We start from the raw sequence: 18,574 nt of genomic DNA, 5'->3' as shown, positions 1-18,574 counted from the left end.
GTCTGATCCTTACCTTGTAGGGTAAGTGTGTATCTCCCCCAAGTGCCTTGGGTTGTGTCTGATCCTTGCCTTGTAGGGTAAGTGTGTATCTCCTCCCAAGGTAGTGGATGTAGGTGTTCTACCACTTGACTCTTTAGGGTCTTGATGGGAAGATCAACAGACAACAGGATATCTCTGTGATCCTTACTTCCATGGTAAGCTGTATCCTGCCTATTGCCCTTGGATAGTGGGTTGAGTTGGGCTCCCCTATGATGTGGGTTAAGTTGTAACTCCCCTGTGACGATTATTGGATAGAGGGTTGTAGCTTGAGCTCCCGTCTGATGCTAAATTCCTCTTCTTTTGGATTTGAGTGTGTTCAACAGATGAGTAAAGATGATATTTGATTTGATAATTGAGATGGGACACATGTTACAGTCAGTAATTTCTCCCTAGTTGAGAGGGAGTGTTAATTTGGTAGCTCATGGACAAATTCCCTCCTTTGGATAGTTTTCCTCATCAAAAAAGACCCCTCCTTGCCCTTGAAAGAATTTAATTTGGTTAAGGAAAAAATTATTTTTAATATGGACACCCACATGTGAACAAAAGTACAGGTCGACTTTAAAGAGAAATGAAGAAGAAATAGAGCGAAGGCCAAGGAGAGAGAAGAAGAATCTAAAGAAAGAAGAAAAATCAAATTTTTACTTATCTCTATTCACACGTGCTAAGGCGCTGGGGTAACTCTGCGAATTACATGGCCGAAATTTTGTTTATGTTCACACGTGCGAAGGTGCTTGGGCAACCCTGCAAAGTTGCAGGTCCAAAATTCTGACTTGAAGAGGTTTGACTAGCTTTGATTCTTGTTGACTTTTTTTGGTTGGAGAAGATCTGAAGGAGGGCTGACTTGGTTCCTTGTGGAGGTCTTGGGTCCTGGATGTCTCACTTTGATATGGTTCTATAAGAAGAGAATTTTTATTGCGTTTTCCCCCTTGTGGGGTTTTTTACCTGTCTTGGATCCTACATCTTTGTGTTTTTTGTCTCATGTGATCTTCATGTTTTGTACTTATGGTAATTGCCTAATGAAGAAGAACATAAAATTTAATAAAGCCAACAAACATTCACAAGTAATTATCATGATAGAGAAGTCAACCCTAAGCTACAAGCCTATTGGTTTCTCAACATCGTTTTCAATTATTACAAACAACTATGAATTGAAGGGTTGACCTTCGACACGTCACTTCCCATTAGGGGTTGGAAGCACCCATTGGGGTTGACCATTTAGGCATCCTTAACACAGGTAGGGAACACTTTTACAAGACTTGTTATAGTTAGATATTTGAAGGTGATCCGAGTTTGAAGTATTATTATGCACTTAGCAATTAAGTATGGTCCACTATGATGCATCTATGGTCATTGTCCCTATGATTGGTAAATTTCACTTGAATTTGAGATGGTTTTTTGAGGTGGCCCTTCACACAATTACAAAGGCCTTGAGGACACATTTCATGTCTCCACTACACATCATGTCCAGGTTGTTTTACATTTCCAGAGAGTAGTGATGACCTTGCAGATGCAACATTGTCGCTCAAGAGTAGAACATTGGGTACTTTGATGACCCTAGCAGATGATTGGCACCTCAGAGCATCCCCAGATGCTGAAACATTAAGCTCCTCTTGCTTGGTGTTGGGTATTCTTGATGATGTACCCAACAAACCCAACATGTCCTCAGGATGGTCTTGACAATATTTAATGGGCATGGCTTGATTCTGAGTCCAGATGAGATGGTCATCCCAGGGATGACAAGGGTGGGCTTGTATTAGCACTTGGAGTCCCAGTGCTGGAGAGAGATGATGCCTCATCATACTCCTAGCCCTTGAGAAGGTGATGTATGTCACCCAGAGCATGGTTTTGACACTTGGAAGCATTTTGAGGCACTTCTTGAGATCTTCTCCTCAAATATTGGAGTTGATTATGGCGATGGGACATCCCAGTAGCCCATCCATGCACTTTCACAACATTTATTGCCCAAAAAGGGCATTAAATCATGCTTATGGGGGATATCAACCCACACGTGTGGAATTTTATGACATATTTTTATTATTTTGAGCTATGGGGTTGGCTTGTAACCCCTTATCTTGATGAACACTCAAAATTAAACTTGTTTTAGGGCTTGTAGGCTAGTTTTATTTTGTAAAAGTGAGGGACAAGCTTCATATATATAAAGGGAGTTGTCTTTAGTGCGACTTTTTGGACTTTCCGATGCTGGATTCCGGCGGAAAAATTTGAGGTGAAATCTTGATTTGTGTTATTGAAACTGGTTTTTTGACTGTATATATGGATTCAACACCCTGGAAAACCCCTGGGGCACTTCTATTATGAAAGGATTACCCATCAAGCTTGTGATTTCAATAAATTCGTACCGGATTTAAGAGAAATTAGACTGGAAAAAACCACCTGAAAAGCTTCCAAAAAGTCGCAGTAAAGACAATTCGTATATAAAGCATCCCTCACTTGAGTTTTGGCCCCTCTTCGAGGGCACGACTTAGCCTTTGTGTAATTCGCTACTTATGGAGATGTGATTTTTATGGAGCATTCGCTACAAGAGATTGGCTTGTGTATTGGAGATGTCTTTTTGGTATTGAAAGGAGGTCTTTTCATGGAATAATTGTAAGTTTATTATAGATTTTTCATTGTTTTACATGTAATTGAATTTTTGCTAAGGTTTTTCTATGATGCATGATTAAATGCATAATATTTGTGGGAATTTTTAGTTAAATTTTGCATGTTAAATACTTCTTCCTTGAAATCCATTGGAGAACTCCTAGTGTACATCTCCTATTTAATTTGTTCCTTTACAAAAAAGATAGTTAGGGTTTATAAAGTGGAAAAGAGTTTTCCCCTTACTCCAATCATTTGTCACTTGCCTCTAAAAATTACATAAGAGTCCATCACCCAAGTAGGACTAGGCACTGGTAAATTTTGTGTTGATCAAAAACCTTCAAAAACTATTCTCTTCTTCTTTTATATTCCCTAGGCCTTTAAGGCAAGCCACTAGGTATTTTTCCTAGGTCCGAATTGATTTAGGGCATTGCAAATGTTTGTTTGTGGAATAAAAACCTAATATTTATCTATATAATACTTTTAATGCAAAATATAGCTTTATTCATGGTAAATCTTTCTTTAGGAGGGCTGATGTCATCCTTCTCTAGATAATTTTGTGCCTTGGAAACCCTAACCCTAGCATAGCTTCAACTTGAGGCTTAGATTAAGGGTTTGCTCTATTATTTTTTTGACCTAATTTTCTAGCAAACCCTTTCTTTGACTTTTATGTGTCTAGGTACTCCTTTGTTGTTGCATATCAAGAAACCCTAGATTATACAAGTCTCTATCTAATCTAGGTGCATGATATGTTGCTCCTTATCAAGAAGAATTGAGCCTTTGTCCATCAAAGAGTGTCTTCACCTAGCCTATATTTCATCACCTTGAACCCTAGAACTTTGAATATCCTTATAGGTGAGCACTAGGAAGCCTCCTTTCTGGTGAAATTCCACTAAAGAGCAGGAGGAAGATTGCTGAGGTGACAGGGGCAATCTCCCTTATTGTTACGACATGGTCTGGTCCTTGTCTTGCGAGTCTCCTTGCAAGGCTTACTAGCTTTTGTGACATTAGTGCGCAAAATCATATAAACCAGAAATTAAAGTTCAAGTAAAAGATAATAATTTTTTTGCAATAAACCAGATTTCATCTACAATAGGGATAAGCATTTTAGAGACACATTTTAACCATGAAACAACTCAGAAATTAAATCATAAAATGTGTGTACGACAAGCATATAAATTATACAAATGTTAAAGTTATCATGCTAAACTATCCTACATTAGTGTTCAATCATTGTATTGTTGCCATCTTATTGAAAGAATTGATATTATGTAATTTGTGAAAGGAAAATCTTCATTAAATTGACTTAGAATAAATAAGATGCTCAGAAAATTTAACGATTTTAATACCATTTAACAAGAAATCCCACCTAATCCATATGACAAGGCAAGATTTAATATTTAAAAAAAGAATGGCAATCTTTGGATTAAAGATAACCTCAAATGTGAAATTAACCAAGATCTGAAATGAAATTACGACTTTGTTAATGACATAGAAAACCTGCAACGCTTGGTTATTAAATTTCTAATAAAATTTCCAAGTTGATTTTAAAATAATGAATTTAAAACTTCAGAAAATATTTAACTTGAATTATAATTCAAGCTAGCAATATTAATTAGAATTGAATAATACTAACTTGAACTAAGGAAAACAATATATATATTGATTTATCTTTGAAATTTTTAATTTGTTTAAAATAAAACACAAAAAAGGAAAAAAATTAAGGAAGGGAAAATGAAAATTGTTGGCTAGAGAACATTTTATGATTAATCTTTAATTTTTCGATGTTGAAATTGAAATGTTCTTCTCCCTTGCCATCGTTTGGGTTTGTGTGTTGAAGTTCTTCACTACCTAAAGGTATGGTTGAGGCACTTCAAGCTTGAGATCCATCAGATATGCTTCACAATAGGTTTAGTTCCTATACAAACAAAATTCTGGGCACTCTGTCAAAAGATAACTGCCCCTGAAGTTGGCTGCCCTTTTTAGTAGTTCTAGAAGTACATACTCATGAGGAAATGTTCAATTCACTTAAAATTTTCTAGAAGAGTGATAGTGATGACTACCTTTGTTCACACTGATGGATGAAACACTAGTTCACAAATATATTAAATAAGATCTAATGTATGAACATGGATGCATGAAGGAGGACATGCCTCATACATGTGCTAATAATACATATACAATGAATAATAATGATGCTCAAAGTGTACATGAATGCTGATGTAGACATGAGATGATGATGCCAACTAGGAAGACAATACACATCATCTATGGTATACCAATAATAAACCATCAGAAACAATTCCTCCACTGTGATGTGCCCTAAGGGCCAACAATAATAGGCACACAAGTATGCATAGGAACAACTCTCCTCAAAACACCTCAGCACCTACCCAAAGGTGGTTGACATAGTCATAAGGGAAGTGCTAAGAAGAGTGTGAGCACAAACCATGATGCCCCTCAATAACCATAAAGCTCCATCTGATAATCTTGCATCTGTCTGTCCATCATAAGGATAATGCCAAATGATGATCACTGATATCTGTGCATCTGATAACAAGACAAGGCAAAAATCCAAAACACTCCTAGCACCACCTGACTAGCAGTGTCTACAATTGGATCAAATACCTCCTGCTATATGAGTGGTAACACTTCTCAACAATGCCAACTGTTGAGAATACATTTTTTACCATTTTTTTCCATTAAGGTAATTACTGACTTAGACCAATGAAAACCAAATCCAGTGCCTTAGAAAGACAACTTCACAAGATTTCCAAGGGTTTGTAGACTTAACACACCAAAATGATAACCAGCTTATATCACCACATATCACACACAATTACTTTTTTTTAGACTTCAATAAAATATTGTGTGTAAATTGATTCTTGATCAACAATGGTTCCAAGTAATGTGGACTTCTCATTTACTTTTAGGACTAATTTCAACTTATTTGAAAAGCTGTTTATGCATTTGTTCCTCATATACTTCTGAATTTTGTCCCTTCATATAATCTGATACAGTTGTGATTTCTCAAGTTTGTGATGAATATTAATGTTCTCAACGGACTCTGAACAAATTAGTGTCTTTTCAAATTTAACCATGCAGGTCGAGTCAACATTGGCCATGCAGAACCTTCAACCCAAAATAAAAGCCATTCAGGAACGATATAAAGGTGATCAGGTTAGTTGTAATCTTTGTTGGATTGATTATTACTTGTATGGTTTCTTCTTGTAGAGCACATTCAAGTCTTTCAAGTTAATTTTAAAGTTTAGACCCACAGTGAATACTTCACTGCAGCTATGATGAATGAAATTTATTTTAGATAAGATATAATAGTCTTTTCAATGAAGCCATCTGTATAAAACTCAGTCAACATACTTTTAATGTGGTTCTGTAACATTTCCCTTCCCATAAAAGGAACCTATTACTCCATAATCTGACACTGCTTTATGCAATTTCTCATGTCTTTGCTTTTTAGTATTTTACTGGCTTTAAATTGCCTTGCTGCAAACCGATTGAATAATTTTATTCTTTCATGAAGCACCATCACCATTAATACAAAGTTGGATCTTCAGCCAAAGGATTGTAGCTTGCTCCACCATAGCATTTTTGTTTAATAGATCATCAAGTAGCAAATTCTGGGGCCAGTTCTGCAAAATATAAGTTTAAAGACTAGAAGAAATATCCATGATGGATTAGAAAAAAAGATTTCCTTCAAGGTACAGTGGTGAAGTTGATTGGAGAAAATCATTGTGTTTAATTTCAATGATCATCAGATTTGACAATGTTGTTGCACAGAATGTCTAGGCATCACAACAACGCTCAGATTGGGGGCTGTCACCCTGATCCCCAATCTCTCCATTTAAGCTGTCTCTCTACAGCAGGCTAAGGGTGGTAGACCCTATGGAAAAAGGGAATGAAGAAGAACTAGTTGGGAACCAACCAGTTTTGGAGACATAGCGAAGCGATCAAGTACTTGATTAAGATTCAGCAAGACCTAGGATTTGATTAGATTTTAAACGATTAATACCAGTCCCTTATGGAGTCAACGATTTTGCTAGGGAAATGAAGACCAAGTAATCGATTAACAACTGCTGCTTAGGTGAATGACTATCTTATATGAAATGCAAATCCTAAAACTAAATGTGATATGCAAGAATCTTGGTTGTTTTTAGTTAAATGCCTACTTAGATTGTGAATCCTTCAATCCTTTCTGTGTTGAGCCTGATTTTCTAGTAATTGGAAGAGAGAAGGCCAGGAGAAGCACATTAAGGTGTGATTAACGATACCTCTCCTGAACTTCTAACATACCCGGTGCCTCCGACGCTACAGAGAACTGTGGCTCTGATCACTGCAAGTTCACCGTTTTAAGTACTATTAAAACGAGCTTCTTAAGAAAAGACGGATGGAGATCTATCTGTCTATCGACCAAGATTATGCTTGGAAGTAAATTTTATCTATGCAAAGTTAACTTATATGCAAATGGACTGGAAGATGAGATGAAGCTAGACTCGAGGATGGGAAAACACTTATGTCGCAAAGCCCTCAATTACCCAAATGAGATGTTCGCTTTATTAGATGAAGACTTAAATGATAAACTCTTGAAGATATTACAATTAAAACACCAGCTTATCTCAAATCTTCTTGATACAATTTAGCTCAAAGAGAACAAAAAATACTTTGCAATTCGATATCAATGTCAACAAACTTTCACAAATATTCAGCTTAGGAAACAAAGGTATGCAATCTATTATGGTTCCATGACAAGATTCTTTAAAAATCACTTGAAAACATTTGTAAAATCTCTAGCATGTAACGAGCATTAAATAATCCAAGCAAAGACGATCAATTTTAATAGATGCAAGATATTCAACAGATGCACAATGTTCTAGCAATTAAATTTATAGAGATCCAAATACATTAAACAATCATGAAATTTAAAATGCTAACCAATTTCGATCCTAGAATTAAAAGATGTATGCTTATTGACCCAAATCTAGGAAAATTACCACTTTCCAATAGTTAATCTTTAGATGCAAAAAATTTAAACGCTTTTTAACTATAGAAAAGTTTTGATACCACAATATTTTCTTTAGATTTTATCCTTAGCACCAAAGACACCAAGAAGGAATTAAAAAATTGACAAATTTAGCTAGTCCTTTAGGAAATCTTTTTCAATGTGCTAAGTAAGACTAAATGCGGTAAATGATCAATAAAAATCTTTCATTTTTAAAAAGTGACCAAAACATATCGAATTGGCTTAATAATTTTTTAAAATTTTTTAATGGGCCAGAGGCCACATAAAAAATTTAAAATCTTTAAGTGTGAAAATTTATTTCGATTTATTTTTTAGCCACATAAAATAAACTTTTTAGGTTTTTTAGGGTTTTTAGATATTTATATTTTTAAAGATTTTTTGAATTTTAATGAAAAAATCAAACTCAAAATAAATAAAAAAAAGAAAATGAAAACAAAAGTGAATTCAAACAAAAAAGAGAAATCGAAAAACCAAGAAAAATTTGAATTTCAAAATTTGATTTGTTTGTTTTGTTTTAAATAAAAAAGAAAATATATCAAAATGAATTAGAACAAACAAAAATCCTAAAATGAAGACCCAAACCTACCTATCTAAAAACAATGAACACACCAATAAGAAAAAAAGAAATCGAAGATGTATGAAAAAATGAAATCGAATGCATGAAACTTAACAAAAAAAAATCATGCGAAAACCCTAACCTAAATATAAACTTAAAACTAAAATAAACGAAATCTCTATAAATCAAAGCTATACAAAACAAAGCAAATCGACTTTTACAGTTTTGCAGGTTTTAAGGTTTTCGACAGCCGAAGGAGAAAGGAGCTCAACGCGAACAGGGATGGAGGTGCGATGGAAGCTGTGTTTGATGGTTTGCTTGTAGGTATGCGGGAGGCTTGGACAGTGGTGGTGGAGGACGACGACAGAGGGAGCGCTGCGGATTTCTGTGGCAGCGTATGGAGAAAAGGCAGGGTTGTGGTTTATGGAGGGTTGGGGATAGAAGGGAAAAGGAACGCGGGAGGAAGGCGCAGGTATGAGGGCAACGTTATGGATGTTGATCTGGAGTTGCGGAATGGAGAAGACAAGAGCTGAGGCAGAGAATAAGGCAAAATCAAAGGGCAGCGAGGAGGACGTGGAAGGTTTTGGCAATGACGGAGAAAAAGCTGGAGATAGCAGTGATGAGGGTTTGCAAATTAATGGATGAAGCAGCGTGAGGAAGAAGGGACAACGTGTAGAGATTGCATAGGTCGGAAGAAGAGAAAAGATGCGGGTTTGCGTAGAGGGAGAAAGGGATGGCGGCTGCGACGGCGGAAGAAGATCTGCTCGACGGGTAGCAGATGAAATTCAAGGGAAATCTGAGGAGAGGGAAGGGAGTTACGTAGAATGGAGAGAGATTAAGCAATTTCAGACAACAAGGGAGAGGAACAAAACCCAAGGCAACAAAACCCTCTAAGAAAAATTGGAAACTAATTTTTCTGGAAAAATATCAGGCAGCAAAAAACAATCTCAAAACGATTTCGAAAATAATCTGCTGGAAAAAACCCAGGCAACAGACAAAATGGAAAATTGCGGCCCAATAAAACCCAAAAATTTCCAGATTAACTTGATATGTTTTGATTTCAGATTTATAATCGAAGCCCTTTCTATATTTAAATTTTTTTAAGAAACCCTTGGACTGCAAATAATGCCCCTGCAAAAGCTGGTTTTGAGGCTAGATCTTACCCTCTAGGGCCTAGATCTGACTTCAAAATCCAACTTCACCTTCAGATCTGCAACCTGTACCTGAAAATACAAACACCCAAGACCCGGAGATAAATGAAACCCTAGAAACCCTAGTCAGAAAAACCCAAAAAACAAAATAAAATTTTATAGATCCATGCACAGGAATAGCAAATCTACCAGATCTGGCGAGTGAGAGTCCAACTTAGCTCCCAGATCTGGCGAGTGTGAGTCTAACTCAGCTCCCATTTCTGATAATCTAAGGCTCTTAAAAGCCAGATTTATCAATTTAGCACAGAAAAGTTTTGAAATTTTAAATTTAAATGGAGGTGCTTCACCCAAAACCCTTCATGCATCACCAATAAAATTTCTTATAATAAGCCCGGGATCAAATCAAGCTGGGATCTTCAGAAAATACTAATCGGGAGTTGGCTGGTCCAATTGAAAACTTCCCTGAACGCTCGATGATCTAAAAAATATCAAGAATTTCCTGCACAACTCAGTTCAACCATCAACATAGGGCGAGAAAACGATAATAAAATTCAGATCTAATAGAGATACCTGCGATTATATTCAAAACTTAAATTACCATTCAAACCCCATTGATTGAGCAAGATACCCGTGCTCAAATCACTCTTTAGAAAGCTATCATCAATGGCTAAAAAGAAATCTATGCATGAAAATAACACATCTTACAACAATTCCACGAAGAGTAACACCAGCAGAAATTAACCCCAAAGTTTTTCTTTATTGCTCATAAAAATATTACAAGAGAGATTTCACTTAGCACACGGCTCAAAGATCGAATGATCTCAACTGACAACTGACCTCCTATTTAAAGATAAATCTTCCAACGGCTAGTTCGAGTGATCCTTATAAAATTAATCGCGACCATTGATGAGGATCAAAATTTCTTTTAATCTCATCCGTCAAAATTTTAATTATTAAGGAAATTTCGAATTTTCCAATTAAATGCATTTTAATTAATTCAAAAATTAAAATTTTGAATTAATTTCCTCAAAATTTTGACTTTGACTTAACCCCAGGGACCAAAGGCTTAAAATTTAGCAAAATAATCAATTAACCTTAGTCCCTGGATCTCTTAAAATTTAATTTTTAAAGGACCCAAGAAGTTTTCCTTTGCAAAATTTAAATTTACTTAGGACCTATAATTAATTAATTTTTTGGCTTAGGATTTTAATTAATTTTGGCCATAAATTTTAATCAATTAACCTATGAGGGGATAAATTATTCTTCTAACCCTCAAGACACTTTACATCATGATTTTTACATTTTTTACATCACGAGGGGGAAACCCATTTGAAATGGACCCTCACAGACTGCCCATTTCTGCGACACAAATATAATCCAACAGACTAAGCAATTTGTAATAAAATAACCTAACCAAATAGTTAGGATTATTCCCAAATCACTTTTACATAGACTCGATCTATAACACTAGGACTCGCCTAAGATCCTGGTGACAAAATTCATTCTAGCTTTGGGGTAACGCTGAAGGAAAACTCTGCCGACCATCCGAGAATGGATCGGTTAGACAAAAAACCTCTCAGAATGTAGATCGTTACCAGAAAAATAGGTTTACCTAGGCAATTACATACATGACACAGATCTGCTGAGATTATTTACATCATATACATGCAGAATGGGTTTACATTATAACATGACAATCAGGCTGATGATGATAGCTGGATGTCACGGACACATCAATCAGGTGCTATCCCTTTTCTGAAAAAAGGGGGTGTACTACTATGGGTTGTTGACACGTAGTGGTCAACAGACAACATTGCTATTTGTCCCTTACATTTTTCTACATAGAAAAGGGAAATTTGGGATGGCATTAATTTTTCAAATAAGATAAGATATATATGAAAATGGATGGGCCAAATTTTCAATTGTATTGTTCTTCTATAATCATTTTTTCAGTTAGTTTTCTTATCAGTCATGCTTTGACACTTTCAAAGTAGTCAAACTTGCATTGGGTTTGGACTTGGTGAGCCCTATTGCCTCAAAAATCTACCAGTTCTTGTGAAAGGTTTCACAAGGCAAAGGCCAGACCTTGTTGAAACAATGAGAGAGAGTGCCACTGTCACCTCAACAATTTTCCTCCTACGCTTTAGTGGAATTGCACCACAAGGAAGGCTTCCCAGTGATCACGTAAATGTTATTTTAGATGATATGTCTCAAGGTGGTATAGATACAGACTAGGCAAAGAAACTCTTTAAATGGAAAAAAGGCACAATTCCTCTTGTATAGGAGATGTGTATCCTACAACAAGCCCATGAATGACGAGTACGACCTAGGGCTTCAAGATTTATGGCAGCAAAGGGGTTTCTAGGCATACATGCAACATAGAAAGGGTTTTCTAAAGATAAAATCAACAAAGGAGAATAGAAAACCCTAAATCTAAGCCTTAAGATGAAGTCCTAGCCAGGGTTAGGGTTTTCTAGAGCACAAACTACTCAAAGAATGTTAAAATTGGAAACTAAGGCCAACTTCCACCTTAGGACAGCTAATATGATGGATATGATTATTGCATTGGATTCCTCTTTATGAGAGGTACAATTTTGATATAAAGATCGTCTCATTCTGACAAGCAAAAATGGAATTATGAATATATTCTTATTATGGACAATTTGTCAAGGTTGACCTCAGTCAATGTAGGCTCATGAAGTCCAATGGATGTGAAAATTCGAGAATCCTCGAATCACTTCTCCTACTTGTTAATCCATGCAAGTTATTTACTATGTTCTACTGTAAATATCGAAGTAAATACAATTGCAACCTTCACAACTTTAAATAATATGCGAAAACAAGAACTGAGCAAGAAAGAAATAACACACAAGTGACACCGTTGTTTTTGGACCAATGTCCCCGGAAAAACCCAATTTGGGAAAACCGGTGAAGCAATAGAGGATTTATATTATTAAGCAGTAATTTATGAGTACAATTCTTCGGATGCCCAAACTGGCAATGCTATACAAAGATCTAACTGGACAAAAAAGAGTGAGATGATCTCACCCTGTCATTGGAAAAACCCGACACTGATCTGTGCTGGAGGTGAGCCTTTGCGTAGTACTGCGTCACACACATGTAGTCACCACGTCATTGCTGCTGGCACTGCATTGCACCTCCTCTGATCCTTTGCTGGTAGGAAACTTCGACCCTCTGTCCTCCCGGTCTCACACCCCGACTCCAGCACTAGATCCCGTCTGTTCCTCAGCGAAATTTCAGACTCCCTCTGAAACTTTGCGCTGCCACAACATAGCTCTGCGTGGCCCTGCGTCAGCCTCTCTGGACGTATTTCTTTCCTCTGCCTTGTATTCTCTAGATTAGGAAACTTCGTTTGGAAACTATCCTTGCCCCTCACTGCAAGAAATCACTTCGATCACTTCGCAGACAGCTGCTGCGCTGCTCTCTTCAGAAATCAATCTCTTTATCTCTCACCCAAGTTGTCTTCCAAATGCCCATCAAGCCTCTTCTTATAATCTTCTCGTTGAGTAACCAACGACTGAGATTAGATTCTAATCAATGGCTCAAATCATTTTGGCTTGATCCTCATCTTCTTCTAGAAGTTACACCCCCAGTTTAATTAATACCCTTTAATTATTTTAATTTCGTAAGTTTAGACTTAGGCCTCCATTTAATTAATTATTTTAACAAAACCTTCTTTGGGTGGAATTTCCCAAAACGATTTCTGGGTATTCTGGAATACATGTTTCCTAGCCTCCCTACAAACTTTGAGGCTTAGAGCACATCCGATGCTACCAAAAATCAACACTCCCTCGTAGTGAGGAATGTGCTCTAGTAATGCAACCTGCTGAAGCATCACCCTTCTTTGTAACATCTCCCTTGGCGCTGTTGATGTCTGACATCACTGCCCACCAGCTATTGCGCAAATGTTGCATTCGTGCTGCTGCTGGCCCTGCCACTGTGAACACTGCAACCCTCTCCAATTGCTGCTATTGCTGCAACAACAACGGAAAAGCATACAAAATACTGAACCAAAGGTGGTCAATGTAATGCATCTGCTGCTGGAGTTCTGACTGTGTCTAGTCTCTACGCTGTCACTGAAGTCACTGTGTTGCTGCTGACTTTGCTCAGTGCCAACTGCACTGCTACTAACACTAGCTCTACGTTGCTCATATTCTGGCGCTCCTAGCCACTGCAACTGTCACTCTGACATTCTTTTGCACCAACTGACCCTGGTCCATCCTGCTACTTCTAATATGGGCTCTTGTAGCAAGGTATTGATCCAAGAGGTGGACTCCTAAAGGATCCTACCCATAAACAGTTCTTTCAAACTACAGTACTAGGTCACCCCACCTCTCCCCTGGAGGTATCTAGGCAGTCATGGCAAACTCCTCCTCCTCGATCATTGCGGTTGCAGCCTGTGGATCATGTTTCTCGTCCTTGTCCTCCTTCTTGAGAGGACACTGCGTAGCGTAGTGACCAGATTCACGACATCGAAAACATTTGATCTTAGAGACATTTTTCTTCTTCTTCTGTTGCTCCTACTGCCCCTTTGATGCAAGGGCTACATTCTCTGTCCCCTCCTTGGGCTTCATTCCACTGTTGCTTCTACCATCAAGTTTGCACTTGACTAAGTCTCGTCTCATCTATTCCTGCTGAAGAGCGGCCCACATTCCCTCCCAATCCGACAATCTCTCTCTGCCCAAGATACTCTGGACAAATACTTCCCATTCTTCTGACACTGAATTCAAGGCCAACCTCACCATCTCTGTAGGCTGAGGTGTTGATCCTACAACTACCAACTGATCTCGGACTTCCTAAAGCTTTGACAGGAACAGATCAATGCGTTCCCCTTTTTCCATCCTTGTTGATCTCAACTTCTCCTCCAAATACATCTTCTGCTGCTCGGAAGATCCTTGATATAGCATAGCCAAGGCATCCCATATCTCTTTGCTCTTCCCTTTGCTAGCTATGTGACATACAACGTGATCCCTCACTCCGCCGAGGATCGACTGCCTGGCCTTCGCCATCTCAGCCTTGTACTTCTTGAGTGGATTTGCATTAGTGGGTACAACTACCACACCATCGACATACATCTTGAGATCATGCTCATCCAAAAGGCATGATATCCTAGCCTTCTAGATCTCATAGTTGGATGCTCCATCCAACTGATCTTGATCTCGCAGCCCATTAGCTGCCATCTCTGCCAACAAAATGTTGAATTGCCTCCTCTCTCCTGCTGCTCAGCAAATGAGAAATCAAATTCCTTGGCTAGGAATTATGAGGAAGAAATTCCCTCAAATAGTGTTTCCTTCTCTCTTCTAATATTTCTCTGTCCCAGCAACTGTTGTAGAAAACTCTCTCACCAGAAAACTGCTCTACGCTGAATTTGATGCTGTGTTGCTCCCTCTGCGACTGACAAATCTCGATCTAGAAATCTTACCTCTTTGTCAACTCACTTAGAGAGAGAGATCTTCCTTGAGAATCTTTCCCCTCTGGCTTAGACTGCGTAATCGCTCTGGGGATTCGATCTGCTGCCTAAGCAGTGCTTCAATCTCCCTCCTTCTCTTCAGCGCTGGGCTCTTTCGGTCTGCTCCCTTGCTTCACCAGAGCTTTGATACCATGTGAAAATTCAAGAATCCCCGAATCACTACTACAACAAACTGATATTACTACTCCTACTTGTTAATCCGTGCAAGTTATTTACTGTGTTCTACTGTAAATATCGAAGTAAATACAACTGTAGCATTCCCAACTTTAAATAATATGCGGAAACAAGAATTGAGCAAGAAGGAAATAACACACAAGTGACACTGTTGTTTTTGGACCAATGTCCCCGGAAAAACCTAATGTGGGAAAACTGGTGCAACAACTGAGGTTTTTAATTATTAAGCAGTAATTTCTGAGTACAAGTCTTTGGATGCCCAAACTGGCAATCCCATATAGAGATCTATCTGGACAAAAAATACTGAGATGATCTCACCCTATCAGCACTGATCTGCGTTTGAAGTGAGCCTCTGCGCTGCTTCTGTGCAGTTTCTGCGCAGTACTGCGTCACACTCATGCTATCATTGCATCACTGTTGTTGGGACTGGGTTGCACCTCCTCTGATCCTTTGTTGGCTGGAAACTTCGGCCCTCTGTCCTCCCTGTCTGACACTCCGACTCTAGCTCTAGATCCGAACAGTTTCTTAGCAGAATTTCGGACTCCCTCTGAAGCTCTACGCTGCGACAACGTAACTCTGCACGGCCCTGCATCAGCCTCTCTAGACATCTTTCTGCCCTCTCTGCCTTGTACTCTCTGGATCAAGAAAACTGCCTTCGGAAACTATCCCTGCCCCTCGCTGCAAGAAATCACTTCGATCGCTTCTCCGACCATTGCTGCGCTGCTCTCTTCAGAAATCGATCTCCTTATCTCTCACCCGATGTGTCTTCCAAATGCCCATCAAGCCTATTCTGATAATCTTGTCATTGAGTAACTAATGACCCAAATTAGATTCTAATCAATGGCTTAGATCATTTTGGCTTGATCCTCGTCTTCTAGAAGTTACACTCCCAATTTAATTAATACCCTCTAATTATTTTAATTTCCTAAATTTAGACTTATTCCTCCATTAAAAATAATTAATTATTTAAAAAAACCTTCTCTTGGTGGAATTTCCCAAAACGATTTTTGGGTATTCTGGAATACATGTTTCCTAGCCTCCTTGCAAATTTTGAGGCTTAAAGTACATCCGATGCTACTAGAAATCAACAATGGATGTGTTTTCTCACCCTCAACGAATTGTATAAATAGGAGTGACCCTTCTTTCATTGGATGCTCACTCATCCCATCACATCATCTTCTCTCTCCTCTCTTGATTGGTTCATACACTTGGAGGCTCTCTTTCTCTTCGCACGTGTGGAAGGATGTTAAGTTATGGTATGTTCTATGCTCGTAACAGTTTACTTCTTTGTCTTATTATATTCCACAGGTTAGCAATCACATGTACATAAAGTAAAGTGCAGATAGAACATTAAATGATCGACAGAAAACAAGCCAAGACAAGAGACACAAGATGTGGCGGCTAGCGAGGGACAAGCCCCACATTGTGTGGGGAAACCCTTTGATCAAATCTTCTTTTATCTTCAACAATTCAGCAGAGTGAAATAGTACAATAAATCTGATTTATATCAGTAGTAGCAAACCCTAGATCAGCAGCATCAGCATTAGTGGCTTCATCATCAAAACTAGGGCAGTCGATATCTCACAAACTGACCGTCGGATCGGCTTGATTCCACCACCAAAAGTTGCAGCCTTCAGAGGAGGTTCAGATGAACCTACAACGCAATTCAGATGAGGAGATCTTCTGGTCCATGCAGGTCAAACTTCACTTCTGCAATTGCAGCTTCAGTTTCAGTAGCTTCCTTCAAACTAGGGCAGTTGATATCTCGCAAACCGTCCGTCGGATTGACTTGATTCCACCACCGAAAGTTGCAGCCTCAGAGGAGGTTCATAACTTCATATGAACCTACAACGCAGTTCAGATGAGGAGATCTTTTGGTCCATGCAGGTCAAACTTCACTTCTGCTGTTGCAGCTTCAGTTTCAGCGGCTTCCTTCAAACTAGGGCGGTCGATATCTCACAAACCGTCCATTGGATTGACTTGATTCCACCACCAAAAGTTGCAGCTTTCAGAGGAGGTTCAGATGAACCTACAACGCAGATCAGAAGAGGAGGTTTGATGGTCCGCGCTGGCCAAAGTTTGGATCTGCAGTTGCAGCTTCAGTTTCAACAGCTTCTGCTTTACATGTGTGAGAGAGAGACCCTTTTCTGCGCAGTAGAGAAGAGATTTTTTTTTTGCGCAGTAGAGAGAGAGATGTGCTGAGATGAGTGAGTGCAAATGAGGAAAAGTCCTCCTGTATTTATGCACAACTGTTGATGTTTGAATAGATGCCATGGTTGGGCTTCTGAGCCTACATGAGTTGTAGGTCGGCTTGATAATAATTCCATAATCAAAATAAATTCATATCTCCATGAATACTTATCGGAATCGGATGATCTTTAGATCAATCCTACACCTCTCGACGAGAGGAATCTAATGAACATATTATTAGCCATGAATAAGATGACCCACATGAAGCTTGGCCCTAGTTGCCAATTTTAAAACTCCCTCTCAACTAGGGAGAACTTCATCTGCAATCTGTCTGTCGGTCGCTACTATTCATCCATCAAACGCACTGCCCTGTACAACCTGACCCTTGCCCTGCTCTGCTCTATTTTGCCTGTTCTGCTTTGTCTTGTTCTGCCCTATACTGATCTGTACTGCTCTGCCCTGTTATGCTCTGCTCTACTTTGTTCTGTTCTGCTCTGCTTTTGTCCAAATTATGAAGAAGAAGAAATGATTGAGGATGTATCATACTGACTCAAAGTCAGTCTCAGAGTATGTACCACTGGTCCCATACCAGTCTCAACCAACCCCAAGTCAGTGTCATAGTGAGTACAACTCCTGCCGCTGGTCCCATACCAGTAACATCCTCCACTAACTCAAAGTCAGTCTCAGAGTGTGTACCACTGGTCCCAGACCAGTAACAACCGACCCGAAGTCAGTGTCATAGAATGTACTACTCCTATCACTGGTCCCAGACTAGTATCATTGATCCCAGATCAATAGAGGTCATCCTAGCGTAGGGAGTATGGTAGATACAACGATGCGTCCATCGGTACTACTATGGTCCCTAACTTCATTTCTCTGCTCATTGATCAGATGAGAGGTACTTCCCATGAGTCCCAGACTGCATGGGTAGGATGTCTCGACTGGAGAACTTAATCAATCTCGTCCTCACAGGAGAACACATCAATCTTGCTACAATCGCCATGGAGAACACATCAATCCAGGCCGCCATGGAGAACACATCAATCCAGGCCGCCATGGAGAACACATCAATCCAGGGCTCACAGGAGAACACATCAATCCTGCTACAATCGCCATGGAGAACACATCAATCCAGGCCTCACAGGAGAACACATCAATCCTGCTACAGTCGCCATGGAGAACGTATCAATCCAGGCCTCATAGGAGAACTAATCATCCTACTACAGAGGAGAGTGAATCATCCTGTTCCACAAGAGAGCGAATCATCTTGTCCCACAAGAGAGCGAATCATCTTGTCACAGTGCGCACCACCAAGGGAGGGTGAGTCACCCTGTGGTCGT

The 18,574-nt window shown here is 38.9% G+C and overlaps 1 protein-coding gene across 1 annotated transcript in view; it reads left to right on the top strand.

Annotated features, from left to right (window-relative positions):
• LOC149150869 (inner membrane protein PPF-1, chloroplastic-like) overlaps positions 1 to 18,574 on the top strand; it is a 380,356-nt gene that overhangs the window by 57,885 nt on the left and 303,897 nt on the right. Inside the window, exon 3 of the mRNA XM_089437957.1 lies at positions 5,740 to 5,814. Coding sequence (XP_089294083.1) covers positions 5,740 to 5,814 — 75 coding nt within the window. The remainder of the gene's footprint in view (positions 1 to 5,739; positions 5,815 to 18,574) is intronic.

The sequence above is a fragment of the Pinus tabuliformis genome, chromosome 9 (assembly GCF_031772625.1).
Source record: "Pinus tabuliformis cultivar Carrire ecotype Pingquan chromosome 9, CPIR1, whole genome shotgun sequence".
NCBI lineage: Eukaryota > Viridiplantae > Streptophyta > Pinopsida > Pinales > Pinaceae > Pinus > Pinus tabuliformis.
The sequence above is the reverse complement of the archived record's forward strand: the minus strand, read 5'-3'. Positions and strand labels throughout refer to the sequence as shown.